The sequence below is a fragment of the Aquarana catesbeiana genome, linkage group LG06 (genome assembly GCF_042186555.1).
Source record: "Aquarana catesbeiana isolate 2022-GZ linkage group LG06, ASM4218655v1, whole genome shotgun sequence".
Classification (NCBI taxonomy): Eukaryota; Metazoa; Chordata; class Amphibia; order Anura; family Ranidae; genus Aquarana; species Aquarana catesbeiana.
This window is the reverse complement of record NC_133329.1, coordinates 62,354,014-62,367,774: the sequence shown is the minus strand read 5'-3', so window position 1 is coordinate 62,367,774 and position 13,761 is coordinate 62,354,014. Positions and strand designations below refer to the sequence as shown.

The window sequence follows — 13,761 nt, the reverse complement described above, 5'->3', positions numbered from 1 at the left end:
CTCACTGTCATATTATCATATCCTCCACAAAATCCAGCTCTGATCTGCCCTAGGGCCCCACAGCCACGCTCCAGTACTGGGCTTCTACTTTGCCTTCCACAGTCCACACCTCTCAGTTCCCATTGGCTGGGGAGAAGCTGTGAGACATTTCCTGAATGGAGAGGAGCACGGGGTGAGAACAGCCCAGGATGGGGAAGTGTCTGTGCTGTGTGCTGACAACATGAAATGTCAACTGAGCTCAGCGAGGCAAGAGGAGGAGAGTGCCGTCCTGTAGCCACGATGGGACCAATGTCACTGGTGATATATGACACTGCTCAGTGTTTCCTAGTCACCAGCTGGGATTCTCTGTACCCCCACCCCCCCCCCCACCCGGGGATGTCTGCTTACCCCACTTCCCTGACAACTGGGGAAAAGACACACACCTCCGGGAGGTGACCTTTCCCCAACACCTGCCAACACTGACAGAGAAACCTTCAGAAAGTGCTAAAAACCCCTTAACACTTCCTCGGGGGGCCCCTGAAGGGTAGCAGGCTCCAGATTTTGTGTCACATGGTTTTGCCCTCCGAGATCTAAGTTACCCAACCCATGCCCCCTGAACACCCCCTCCACCCTGCATGCTATCCCTGGCTGCTGAGCTCCTTTCCCATTACAGCACTCTATACTGTTCCTCCTCCACAAGGTTGAAATCACATTCCTTTACAACACAGCCAGTCAGCCATGATCTGCACAAGGTGTATCTGCCTACTGCAACTACACTGCCGTTCAGACAAAAGAATTTCACAGGTCAGAAGGGCAACATAAAAGCCAGATCCACCCTGTGAAGACTGACAGACTGTGTGTAAAGGAATGTGATTTCAGCCCTGTGAAATGTGGGGGGGAGCTGTATACAGTGCTGGGATGGGAAAGGAGCTCTGCCAAGTGACCTGCCAGGGGTCCCTGTCCTCTGATTCTCCAGCGGTGATTCCTGTCCTCTGATTCCCCAGCGGTGATCCCTGTCCTCTGATTCTCCAGCGGTGATTCCTGTCCTCTGATTCCCCAGCGGTGATCCCTGTCCTCTGATTCTCCAGCGGTGATCCCTGTCCTCTGATTCTCCAGCGGTGATCCCTGTCCTCTGATTCTCCAGCGGTGATCCCTGTCCTCTGATTCTCCAGCGGTGATTCCTGTCCTCTGATTCTCCAGCGGTGATCCCTGTCCTCTGATTCTCCAGCGGTGATCCCTGTCCTCTGATTCTCCAGCGGTGATCCCTGTCCTCTGATTCTCCAGCGGTGATCCCTGTCCTCTGATTCTCCAGCGGTGATTCCTGTCCTCTGATTCCCCAGCGGTGATCCCTGTCCTCTGATTCTCCAGCGGTGATCCCTGTCCTCTGATTCTCCAGCAGTGATCCCTGTCCTCTGATTCTCCAGCGGTGATCCCTGTCCTCTGATTCTCCAGCGGTGATCCCTATCCTCTGATTCTCCAGCGGTGATTCCTGTCCTCTGATTCTCCAGCGGTGATTCCTGTCCTCTGATTCTCCAGCGGTGATCCCTGTCCTCTGATGTAAAGAGGAACTCTGGGAACTCAAGACTCTTAAGCCACTTTGAGTATCTTGGCGTGCGGTGGATGTAAGGAGGTATAAGGAGGTGTAAGGAGATGTAAGGAGGTATTAAGAAGCTGGCAGCCGCTGCGTCCTTACAAACCATGACTCATCTGCTGTCAGCAGGATTGCCCACTGACAGCAGAATGTAAACAAAAGAATTGTCATCTATACTAGGCCCTTCAGGTCTGGTATGGATTTTAAGGGGAACCCAATGGCAAAATTTTTAAAAAAAACAGCGTGGTGTGGGGTGAGCGAGCAACCTGACCCATGCTGAACCATTCCAGGCCAAATCGCCTCAACATGGGAGGGGGGTGCTTTTGGCTTTCATCATGATTGGTGTTGGATCTACTTCGGGGGGGGGGCATTTATTTTTGGGGGGGTTTGAATAAAGGATTTGTCATGATTGGTACATATAATAGGGTAGTATCAATGGATTATGAGTGGACACACAAGATGGTATTGCTTTCAGTAATCCCTGGTACAATTTCCTCATTTAACCACTTTCTTACTAGGCACTTCAACCTCCTTCCTGCCCAGGCCAATTTTCAGCTTTCAGTCCTGTCACTCTTTGAATGACAATGTCATGCAACACTATCATTTTTCATAGTTTGTTAACAAATTTTGCAAACAGGTAATTTTTCTCCTTCATTGATGTGCGCTGATGAGGCGGCACTGATAGGTAGCATTGATGGGCACTGATAAGGCGGCACTGATGGGCAATGATAGGTGGCACTGGTTGGGACTGATGAGGCTGCACTGAAGGGCACTGATAGGTGGCCCTGATATGTGGCACTGGTAGGTGACACTGATAGACAGCACTGATAGGTGGCGCTGATGATGAGGCACTGATTGGCAGCACTGATAGGTGGCACTGGTGGGCATTGATAGGTGGCATTGGTAGGTGGTACTGGTGGGTACTACTTTGCAGTGCTGATATGCACTGGTAAGTGGCACTGGTTGGTGTCACTGGTGGGCACTGCTTACCGGCAGTGGGTCTGGAGTATGTAGGACTGATGTCCTGTTTACTCCAAGCTGTAATCAGCTTCTTTTTTTTCTCCTCATGCTGTCGGTGTGTGGGGATAAAAAAGTCAATTAAGGTCTCTGGTTACTTCACCTGATCAACTGTCATTGGTTGACAGTTGATCACCTGGTAAGGGGTCAGGATCGGTCCCTTACTCCAATCTATGATCAGCCGAGTGAAATTGGTAATAAAAGTGTGCCGCTTGATAGAGATGGAGGAAAAGGTTGCACAACAGGATAGATACGAGGTCCTTTGTCTAAGGTGGACCCCCTGGATTATATATATGGAAACAGATGATTTTAGGACCTTAATGTGAAGCTTTGTATCTGTGAAATTGATTAAAGTGGTGATTGAAATAAGCCCCCTTTTTAGATATGCCTCTCTTGTTGTCCTTATTTATTTATTTGTTTCTAAGGGAGTCCAATAGAGTTTGAAGAAATATAATGATGATATTATTATTTGTATACGACGGGAAGGGAAGGCATATAGGCATGTATAGAAATAAGAAGAAGAAATATGGATACTGAAGGATTTTTGTATTCTCCCCTTTTATCTTTACCTTCTTCTGTTTTTGTACCTTTTTCATGGTCAATGAAAATTTCATAACAATTGAGTAAAAAAAAGGACTGTCTGTGTGTTTGTTTACTTTGCACATTTTTTTTTTGGTGAATGAGTAAGGGTACTACCCCATACCCATTCACATGGAGGGGGAACAGGATCTGGTCAGGATCCAGATTCCTATAAGTCACCCCCCCTGCACCCTCACAACCACCTGGCCAGGGTTGTGAGGAAGAGGCCCTTGTCCTCAACATGAAGCGAAGGTGCTTGGGGGGGGAGTCCTCCCCTCCCCCAAAGCACCCCCTATGTTGAGGGCATGTGGCCTGGTATGGTTCAGGGGAGGGGGGGGCTTGCTTGTCACCCCTTTCCTGGCCTGCCAGGCTGCATGCTCAGATAAGAGTCTGGTATGGGGTTTTTTTTTGGGGGGGGGGGCCCACACCTCTTTGTTTTTTCTTAATTTTTGCATGGAGCCTCCCTCAAAATTCGGGAGGATTTAAAAAATAAATTAATGCTGGCAGTTCCTTTGTTTACATTCTGCTGTCAGCAGGGAATCCATGAGCAATAACCTCCCCGCAAGCAATCTCCTCCACTTTACCCTTTTATCAAAAATCCCCACTGTGAGTGCCAAGCCAGGGACCCAGCAGGGAAGCGGGGGTGACACTTGAGGAAGATACTGAGTGCTACAGTGAAAGAGCTTAGTGGATCCAGTGGTTAGTGGATCTGAAGTCTAGTGAGAGAGACTGGGAGCTCGTTGAGTGAAGACCCACAGTGAGTGAGTGTGAGGTAAAGAGAACTGTTCGTGTTGCAGATAGTTGACTACCATCACCGTTAGTGACATCTACAAGATTGTTGCCATAGGAGACAGCGGTCCTACCTATATAGAAGTGGTGTCCGGAGGCCTTCACCTGTATAGCTGTCTACTTATAGAAGTCTCGGAGTCTGTCAATGAAACATTGCATCTACTTAAGGGTGTCCTGACCCTAACCCTCTCTCCCACAGTTCTGTTTAAGAGACAATAAATCTCTTTGCATTCAAAAAGTGTCTGGCGCCCACCTGTTCATCTTGCATTACACCCACCATGCCTCGTAACCCACTCTACACACTGAAGGATGTCAGCACTCCCTAACTCTGGAGTTAACTATTAGGCCGAAGGAGGCCCGGGACTTTGCTACATATATTATGGACAATGTACCAGGAGAAGATGGAAGCACAATGGAGGACAAGATCAGAGTTCGCAATGTCTGAGAGATCGAAATCCATATCTCTGGATCAGTATAGATCACCTCTGCTCTTATATTCTTTATTACAATGAACAATTTTAGAGACATCAATGACAACAAAAATAAATTATGATTTCACAGTCTTTATTACATATAAGAACTTTAAAAAAAATGTTATTCACGCAATATTCAGTAATTAATTCAGTAATCAGCAATTGTAAATAATAATTAAAATATATAATTAAAGTGAACCTGTCACCTTTAAGAATGAAAGCCTGGTCTTACTGTAATGGGCCGGGAAAGATGTGTATCCCTCTGATCCCGGTTTCACTGGTCTGGGCTCTAAGTTCTATCCATCCATTGACCCTATGTCAAATAAGCCTGCCCCCTGTAGACAATAGAGAAGATCTCATTGGACAGAAGTCTGGTGGTGGATGGAGCTTCAGAGGAGGAGATGTCAGGACCTTAGTATCCCAACACGGTGACCAAGCTGTCATTAACATCTCCCAGACTTTAGTTATGACTGGAAGCCATTAGGAGGCACTCCTGTTCAGCCAATCACAGCGGTCATATTATCAACATGTCCACCCCCCCCTCCCCTTCCATCTTAAGGCCCAGTTATAGGGCCCCAGGCAGGCCAGCAGGAAGGGGTTAAGAGCTTTGCCATGTTTGCTTTTGCACCTAAAATTTTAATTAAAAAAAAAATGGCTGACAGGTTTTCTTCAATTGTCTTATTCAAATTCCCATCACCCTCGTGCTCCAGCTGAATTTTGAAATCAGACTCACCGTAGACATACCTACGTCTGTCAATTTGAGATTTAGCAGGCAACTGTGCAAAATATACATAAATCATTTGATAAGGCACGATGGCAGGCAGCCCCCTTCTACATGGCTTTGGGTGGGCTTAGGCAGGGAAAGTGTGCAGGGTGGACCTTGCTAGCAATAAGAAAGCTGGGGCCGGGGAAGTGACAACGTGTGGAACTGAACATTGCATGGGGGCAAAAGTGGTCATAAATCACAAGACTGGCACATTCTTGGGCAGGCAAATCACTACACATATACTGTATGGACTAAACACTTTAATACTAAATGGTATGAAACAAATGTGACTACGCTGATACAGAAATACACAATAATATCATAATTAATACAACACTTTTTTTTTGCTGATACAACAGTCTATTTAGTACAATAAGCAATGTAATGTATATAAGAACTAGTATTCACAATGCTACAAATACACTTTATTTATAAAGAAATCTGTAGAGCTTTTCATCCTGTGAAACTGCTTGTACATTTATTGTGTACAAATGGGGGGCATACTATTGGGCAATTTTTAATCTTCAGGTTAAATGTTCTTCCTTCATAATAATAGAATGAATCAGAAAAATGCCCCATTATAGCCACTAGATGGAGCTGATGATCATATAATAAATCGTTTTTTTACAATGATTAGCTCCATCTAGTGGCAGTATTGCATATTTTTTCTTTTTTACTCTATTCTGTATGGATGAAAACCATTCGACCTGGAGAGAAAATAGCCTAGTAACATTCATTTTTTTATTCCATTCAGACAAAACGGATGTACAAATGTGCAGTTTCTCAGGGCGAATAGCTATTTGAATGTTTTACAAATGTATCCCATAAAGATGAACAGCTGGCATTATTAGCTCACTTTCCATTTTTAATGCAACTCTGTACAAGCATTACCCAAAAGATGTAAATGTAGCATTGACACAAAACGTGAACTAAAAATAAGACCAGGCAACTGCTGCTTCTAATACTGACAGATCATTGATTGGCAATGGGAAAAATGGGGTAAATCCTGAGAAAAATCTTCCCAAACTCTCCCTAAAAGGCAGTGACCAATGAAAAGGACTGTAGGAGCCACATTCATTGTCTTTATAAATTAAATGGCAATTCTGTTTTTTGTTTATAAAGAGGCTCCAGATTGTTACAAGGCAGGATACAGCAGTTAGTGGCATCATATTATTAGCTCAGACATATTGGAAGCTATAAATACATTCATCAAAGTGTGGAGCTTATCTATTTTGTATCATAACTGAATTAAGTTTCATTCGCATGAGTAGCACATTTTTAAAAAAAGGCATGCTAAAATAAACATAAAATGTTTAAGGGGCCTAGTTTTAAAAAAAAATTGCTGTACAGATATCATGAATAATCCCTATGTTTATTTCCTATCATCGTCAGCTCCATCTAGTGGCCATATTGTGCTATTTTCCTAATTAAGGTATTTCAGGAAAATACTGCAAAATGGCCAGTAAACGAAGGTGACAGAAATAAATAAGCAAATTATGAGGATTAGTCATGACAGCAGTGTGAAGGAAGTAAGAAGTGAGAGGATATTCCTTTTAAGGCCTCGTTGAACGCTTCTTCTCCAGATTCTGTATTCAGACCACCTCAGTGCCAGTGGCTGCCTGAATACCCGAACAATGGCTGCATATGATAAGATACAGTCACTGTACGGCTGATAATCTTCCACCCGGCTTGGCTGGTTTTTAAATCGATGTACCCACAGTGGCACCCAGGCCTCCCCTGTGAACAAATCATCAGGAATGTGCTGTGCGTGGCTAACTTAAAGAAAAACTCTGGCTTCAAATCCGCTTCAATTCTGCACATGCAAAAGATGGCTGATTTATTGCTTGGATAAGATGAATCAACCAGATTACTGCATTACATCCAGGGAGGGTCGCCTGTTACTTATTGTTAAATAGATTTACATTTAAAGGAAGCCAAACTATTTTACAGATATGTATAAACAGGAACATCTATATTATAAAACAGTTGTGTATTGGAGATCTGTTATCATTGTATAGCAGGGAATGGGAGGTCTTGTAGAAAAACTGCTTTTATAGAGGAATTTGGAAAGGTAGGGGGCCACAATAGTGACTCTTCTGGGGGCCCCGGTCATACCTAGTATTGCCCCTGTTTATTGTATTAAGAAACGTTTTCAAATAATCCATCAGACTTGCAGAACAGGAACTCTACAGGGACATATTTTATATTTGCAAAACTCCTAACTTTAGGAGTTTATTTTAAAAACCTATACCAATATCAAATTTTCTAGACTTCTTCTTGCCCGGCTGCATCACGCCCATAGCTGGCATCTCTTCTCCTGTAATATAAAGAATACATTCATAATTAAACATCGTTCCTTACATTACCCTAAATTAATTTACAGTGAGAACAATAATATATCTGACACATTAATGCCAAGCTGGCCAAAATTTCTGTATCTTTTTCTAATAGATGAATTAATGTCATATATCATCAGCTTCATCTAGTAGCCAAAATGTGGAATATTTTCTCATTAACCCCTTTACAGTGACACCTCTCAGCCCTTTGAGAGGTTTCAGATTATAGAAGGCAGGGCGGGGTTTATGATCATGTGACCCCCGTGATTGGCTGTCACAGCGATCACATGATCGGAAAGCTCCCAATCTCATTAGGCGATCGGGAGCTATCCAATCGCCGCCACTAACTGTGCCGGGAACGTGCAGGGCGCGCGCTCTATGCCCAGCTGTGTCTGCTAATTGGTATGCAAATATTGCGGCCACTTGGCACCAAGGCCCACCCGCTGAGAGGCCGTATATTTTCGTACTTGTCGGCCCCTAGGGGTTAAAGTATTTCAAGTAATTTCATGTAATAAAGACTGTGATATCTATTTTGGCCACTAGATGGAGCTGACCATTTAGGAAATAACCTATTAGAAAAAATGCGTTGATCACCTTGCATGAACGCTTTTGATATTCAGCTAACAAATGCTTTAATAATAAAACCCTATGGGACTTTTCAATGATTAATAAATCTGACTGTATTATATGATTCAGTGAAGACCATAATTACACTTATGGTCACTGCAAGGCCAATTTCCTAATAAAGTTGTGAATGTTTACATATAAAAGAGTGCAAAAATATTGGGACGCCTGCCTTTACACATACATGATCTTTAATGGCATCCCAGTCTTAGTCCGTAGGGTCAATATTGAGTTGGCCCACCCTTTGCAGCTATAAGAGCAAACCAAGACAATTTGGACAATTTTGTACTCCTGACCTCAACCTGATAGAACACCTTTGGGATGAATTAGAGTGGAGACTGCGAGCCAGGCCTTCTCATCCAACATCAGTGCCTGACCTCACAAATGCTCTTCTGGAAGAATGGTCAAACCTTTCCATAGACACACTCCTAAACCTTGTGGACGGCCTTCCCAGAAGAGTTGAAGCTGTTATAGCTGCAAAGGGCAGGCCAACTCAATATTGAACCCTACGGACTAAGACTGGGATGCCATTAAAGTTCATGTGCGTGTACGGGCAGGTGTCCCAATACTTTTGGTAATATAGTGTATCTCTGGGGCTCCAGTGGTGAGATCTCCTCACTGGCATTTCCACCACCACTCCTCACCACAGCTATTAAAACCACAGCAGGTCATCTTAGTCTTTCTATATTTATGGAAGCTTACAGTGGTTGTAAACCCTTACAGACCACTTTTGGCTACAGGTAAGCCTATAATAAGACTTACCTGTATCTACCCCGGATATCTCCTAAACCTGCACGGTTTAGAAGATACCCCCTGTATCAGCATCAGACGTCATCGGCACATGCACACTGAAGCAATGGCACGTTCGTACAGATGCTTCAGTTAGTGTGCCGTTACTGGCGGCTCGCGCGCACAAGCACGGAATTGACCTCATCGTGGCTCCGGCCAGTCACAGTGCCGGAGCCCGCGATACCCGGAAGTAACTCCGGGAGCGATGTCGCTGGCCGGAGCTGTGTACGGGGACCGCTGCAGGGGCTTCGATCTAAGGTGAGTATTTCATAATGAGCTAGTATGCTATGCATATTATCCCATTATGCCTTTGTCTTGTAGGTTGTTTTTTTTTTTTTTAGGTGGGTTTACAACCACTTTTAAACTCAACTCTAGCCAAAATGTTCTTCAGTTTTGGATGGATGGAGAATGGTTAGAAATTCTACCAGGCTTGAAATGCTGTCCGTGTCCCCATAGAGATTTGCCTTGTTTTCCTGTTGTCTCCAGACCGCACCAAACACTTAGGCAGGAAGTGAAGTGAAATCTCCCTCATGGGGACATAGACAGCAATAAAGTCCTGACCTTTCCCTATTAGAAAATGTGTTTTTATTGCTGTTTGTGTCTTCAATGGGGAAATGGCAACCATTGAATAGACAGAAGGTGTGTTTGTGGGGTGCTAGACCCAAAGCAAGAAGAATGAGACTTTAAATCTACATTTCCAGTCAGCTCTCTCCCAGCCAATGTATCCTTGGGGGTCACTGGAGTGGTCCCATGAAATGTAGAGGATGAAAGCCTGACAGAACTTATGTAAGTCTTGAAAAACTCTTTATTCCGTGCAACACGGTGGGGTTTATTTACTAAAGGTAAATCCACTTAGCACTACAGATGCAAACTACAAGTGCAAAGTGCACTTGGAAGTGCAGTCGCTGTAGATCCAAGGGGGACATACAAGGAAAATAAAAAACAGCATTTTAGCTTGTACATGATTGATTGGATAATAAAATCAGCAGAGCTTCCCCTCATTTCAGCTCTACCCCTCAGATTCACAGCGACTGCACTTCCAAGTGCACTTTCAGTGCAATTTCAAGTGCCCTTTGCACTTGTAGTTTGCACTTGTAGTGCAAAGTGGATTTGCCTTTCGTAAATAACCCCCAAAGTCACAAGAAACATAAAGAAGTGGATCCCTACTCTCCGCTCAGCCCTGATGAAGGTGGAGTACTGGCCCCTAAAACGTGTTGGCTGTTTCATGTGACCTTGGGCCATACAAAATAAAGATTTCCTGAACTTTCTCCATTTTTGTGGAGTTCTCATCTCCACACTTCCTAGTCATGAAATAGACAGGAAGTGAGGGAGGAACACAGACAGCAATAAACACATGATAAAAGTTCTCACCTTCTCTAGTCAAGTTGCTTTGATCATGCCCATTCATGGGGCATTAATGGACCAAAAATATACCTGTCAGTGTACAGAATTGGTGAGATTTACTAAAACCTGAGAGTGTAAGATATGGTACAACGCTGCATAGAATCCAATCAGCTTCCAGATTTTATTGTCAAAGCTTAAAGTGGTTATAAACTCTTCCATATGCCCAGTGAAGTGACTGACCTCAGGTGATACACAGAGATGAAACAAATCCTCCTACATAAGTTGTACCTGTTTGTCTGCAGTCTTCTCCTCTCTACATCCATTCAAAGTGCTGAATTTGTACAGCATGTCTGAACTGTCAGAAAAAAGGGGGCGGAGGACTGAAGTTACACTCTGCAAAGCTCAGCGAGGAGAGCTCCGCAGAGCGCAACCCTCACCCCCACCCCCCCGCTGCTATTTTCTTGATTACGGTGACAAAGGTCTGTACCCAGCCTTCAGGTCCCCGCAGAACTCTTTGGTACGTCTGCACACACAAAAAAAGATTTCCCATGCATGCGCACAAAGCATAGTTTTGGAACTTCCATAACAGCCATAATTGCACATGCAAAAGATGGCTGATTTATTCCTTGTATAAGATGAATCTTCCAGATTACTGCATTACATCCAGGGAGGGTCGTCTGTTACATATTGTTAAATTTACATTTAAAGGAAGCCAAACAATTTTACAGATACAGAAAAACCTTGGTTTGAGAGCGTTTTCCAAGACAAGCAAAATGTTTTAATAAATTTTGACTTGCTATACAAGCGATGTCTTGATATACAAGTAGCGTCACAACTGAGTATAAAAGAAAAGAGAGGCGCCTCTAAGTGTAGCAATATGGTTACATTTAATGAAGGTGCAACATTTATCAACTCACATGGTTGATGATTAAAATGGGCACATTTGCAGGCATCCGGGGTAAATCTGTCCACATAGACCATCCCCCACACCACCATTGACATCATCCTTTCCACGCGCCACTTCACAAGCACTTCAAGCCCCACTTTAAAATCACTCTACTGCAGGGTAGTCTTACCAGTCACGATTGCAGACTGACAGCGATGAGAGCCGGCGGTGCGGGGGATGGTCAGCTTTCCTCCAGATGCCTGCATACTTAGATGTACCTGTTTTAATCATCATACATGTGAGTTGCTAAATGTTGTACCTTCATTAAATGTAAGCAGATTGCTACACTTAGAGGCGCCTCTCTTCTCTTTTATACTCTGGAGCTCCTGCTGGATTTTGCTTTTAATCCCCTTGTGGAGGCTTCCATTTGTAGATGGACATTTTATGATTACACAACCTATCACATTGCTATAATCTTTATATGGACTATAACCTGAAGGACCTATGAATAAATGGTTGAGGAACTAATTTATCTGAGTTTCCATTATTTCTTATGGGGAAATTCGCTTTGATACACAAGTGCTTTGGATTACAAGCATGTTTCCGGAACTAATTATGCTCACAATCCAAGGTTTTACTGTATGTATAAACAGGAACATCTATATTATAAAACAGTTGTGTATTGGAGATCTGTTATCATTGTATAGCAGAGAATTGGAGGTCTTGTAGAAAAACTGCATTTATAGAGGAATTTGGAAAGGTAGGGGGCCCCAATAGTGACTCTTCTGGGGGCCCCGGTCATACCTAGTAATGCCCCTGTTTATTGTATGAAATAGGAAGAAATGTTTTCAAAAAATCCATCAGACTTGCAGAACAGGAACTCTACAGGGACATGGGACATATGTTATACTTGCAAAACTCCTAACCTTTTTTTCCAAGCTTTGGAAAAAAATTGAAATCCTTCTTTCTAGACTTCTTCTTGCCCGGCTGCATCACGCCCATAGCTGGCGTCTCTTCTCCTGTAATATAAAGAATACATTCATAATTAAACATCGTTCCTTACATTACCCTAAATTAATTTACAGTGAGAACAATAATATATCCGACACATTAATGCCAAGCTGGCCAAAATTTCTGTATCTTTTTCTAATAGATGAATTAATGTCATATATCATCAGCTTCATCTAGTAGCCAAAATGTGGAATATTTTCTCATTAACCCCTTTACAGTGGCACCTCTCAGCCCTTTGAGAGGTTTCAGATGCCAGGAGGCAGGGCGGGGTTTATGATCATTTGACCCCCCCGTGATTGGCTGTCACAGCGATCACATGATCGGAAAGCTCCCAATCTCATTAGGCGATCGGGAGCTATCCAATCGCCGCCACTAACTGTCCAGGGAACGTGCAGGGCGCGCGCTCTATGCCCAGCTGTGTCTGCTAATTGGTACGCAAATATGCAGCCGCTTGGCGCCAAGGCCCACCCGCTGAGAGGCCGTATATTTTCGTACTGTCGGCGCCTGGGGGTAAAGTATTTCAGAAATCTATACTGCATTTTGGCCACTAGATGAAGCTGACCGTTTAGGAAATAACCTATTAGAAAAAATGCGTTGACCACCTTGCATGAATGCTTTTGATATTCAGCTAACAAATGTTTTAAAACATTTTTTTAATGATTAATAAATCAGATTGTATTATATGATTCAGTGAAGAATTTTTCAATCAGAACATAATTACAAGGCCAATTTCCTAATAAAGTTGTGAATGTTTACATATAAAAGAGTGCAAATGCCATTCAAATATTACATGTAAAATGAAAATTCTTGTTAATTTCATCTGCCCATGATTGGATAAATGAATAGTCATTCTTTTTTGTGTGTGAACAGAAGACCACTTAAGTCATGATAGTAAATCTGGATCTAATAAAACACACACCTTCTTAAAAAGTCACTCCAACCAAAACTGATTTTTGAATATGAATAGCCTCCAGTGATCTGGTTCCTCCTCGGCCATCCTATATACACTATATTGCCAAAAGTATTGGGACGCCTGCCTTTACACACACATGAACTTTAATATCATCCCAGTCTTAGTCCGTAGGGTTCAATACTGAGTTGGCCCACTCTTTACAGCTATAACAGCTTCAACTCTTCTGGGAAGGCTGTCCACAAGGTTTAGGAGTGTGTCTATGGGAATGTTTGACCATTCTTCCAGAAGCGGATTTGTGAGGTCAGGCACTGATGTTGGATTAGAAGGCCTGGCTCGCAGTCTCTATTCTAATTCATGCCAAAGGTGTTCTATCAGGTGGAAGTCAGGAGTACAAAATTGTCCAAAATGTCTTGGGATGCTGACACCTTAGGAGTCTGGGGATAAAACAAAGGCGCCACTCTAAGTGCAGTAAGACTCAATTTGTTTAATAAAAAGCTGTAAAAGTGGTACTCACAAGGGTACAATGTAAACAAGCATATTGGCAGAAAATTGCCGGATATCCTGGGAGTGTGTCTGATCTGGGTGCTGGATGGCGGTGGTCTCTGGTGGACAGGCTGCGCTGATGGATGCCGACACTTCCTGTCGTTAGAACACGCGCTGACAA

At 43.4% G+C, this 13,761-nt stretch overlaps 1 protein-coding gene across 2 annotated transcripts in view; it reads right to left on the bottom strand.

Annotated features, from left to right (window-relative positions):
- Positions 1 to 4,502: 4,502 nt before the first annotated feature.
- Positions 4,503 to 13,761, bottom strand: part of LOC141148553 (uncharacterized) — a 107,684-nt gene continuing 98,425 nt past the window's right edge. For both annotated transcript variants that reach the window (XM_073636102.1, XM_073636101.1), the window contains 2 exons: positions 12,100 to 12,192; positions 4,503 to 7,511 (listed from right to left, as the gene is read on the bottom strand). In XM_073636102.1, the coding sequence (XP_073492203.1) occupies positions 7,432 to 7,511; positions 12,100 to 12,192 (173 nt within the window). In that variant the 3' untranslated portion in view covers positions 4,503 to 7,431. The remainder of the gene's footprint in view (positions 7,512 to 12,099; positions 12,193 to 13,761) is intronic.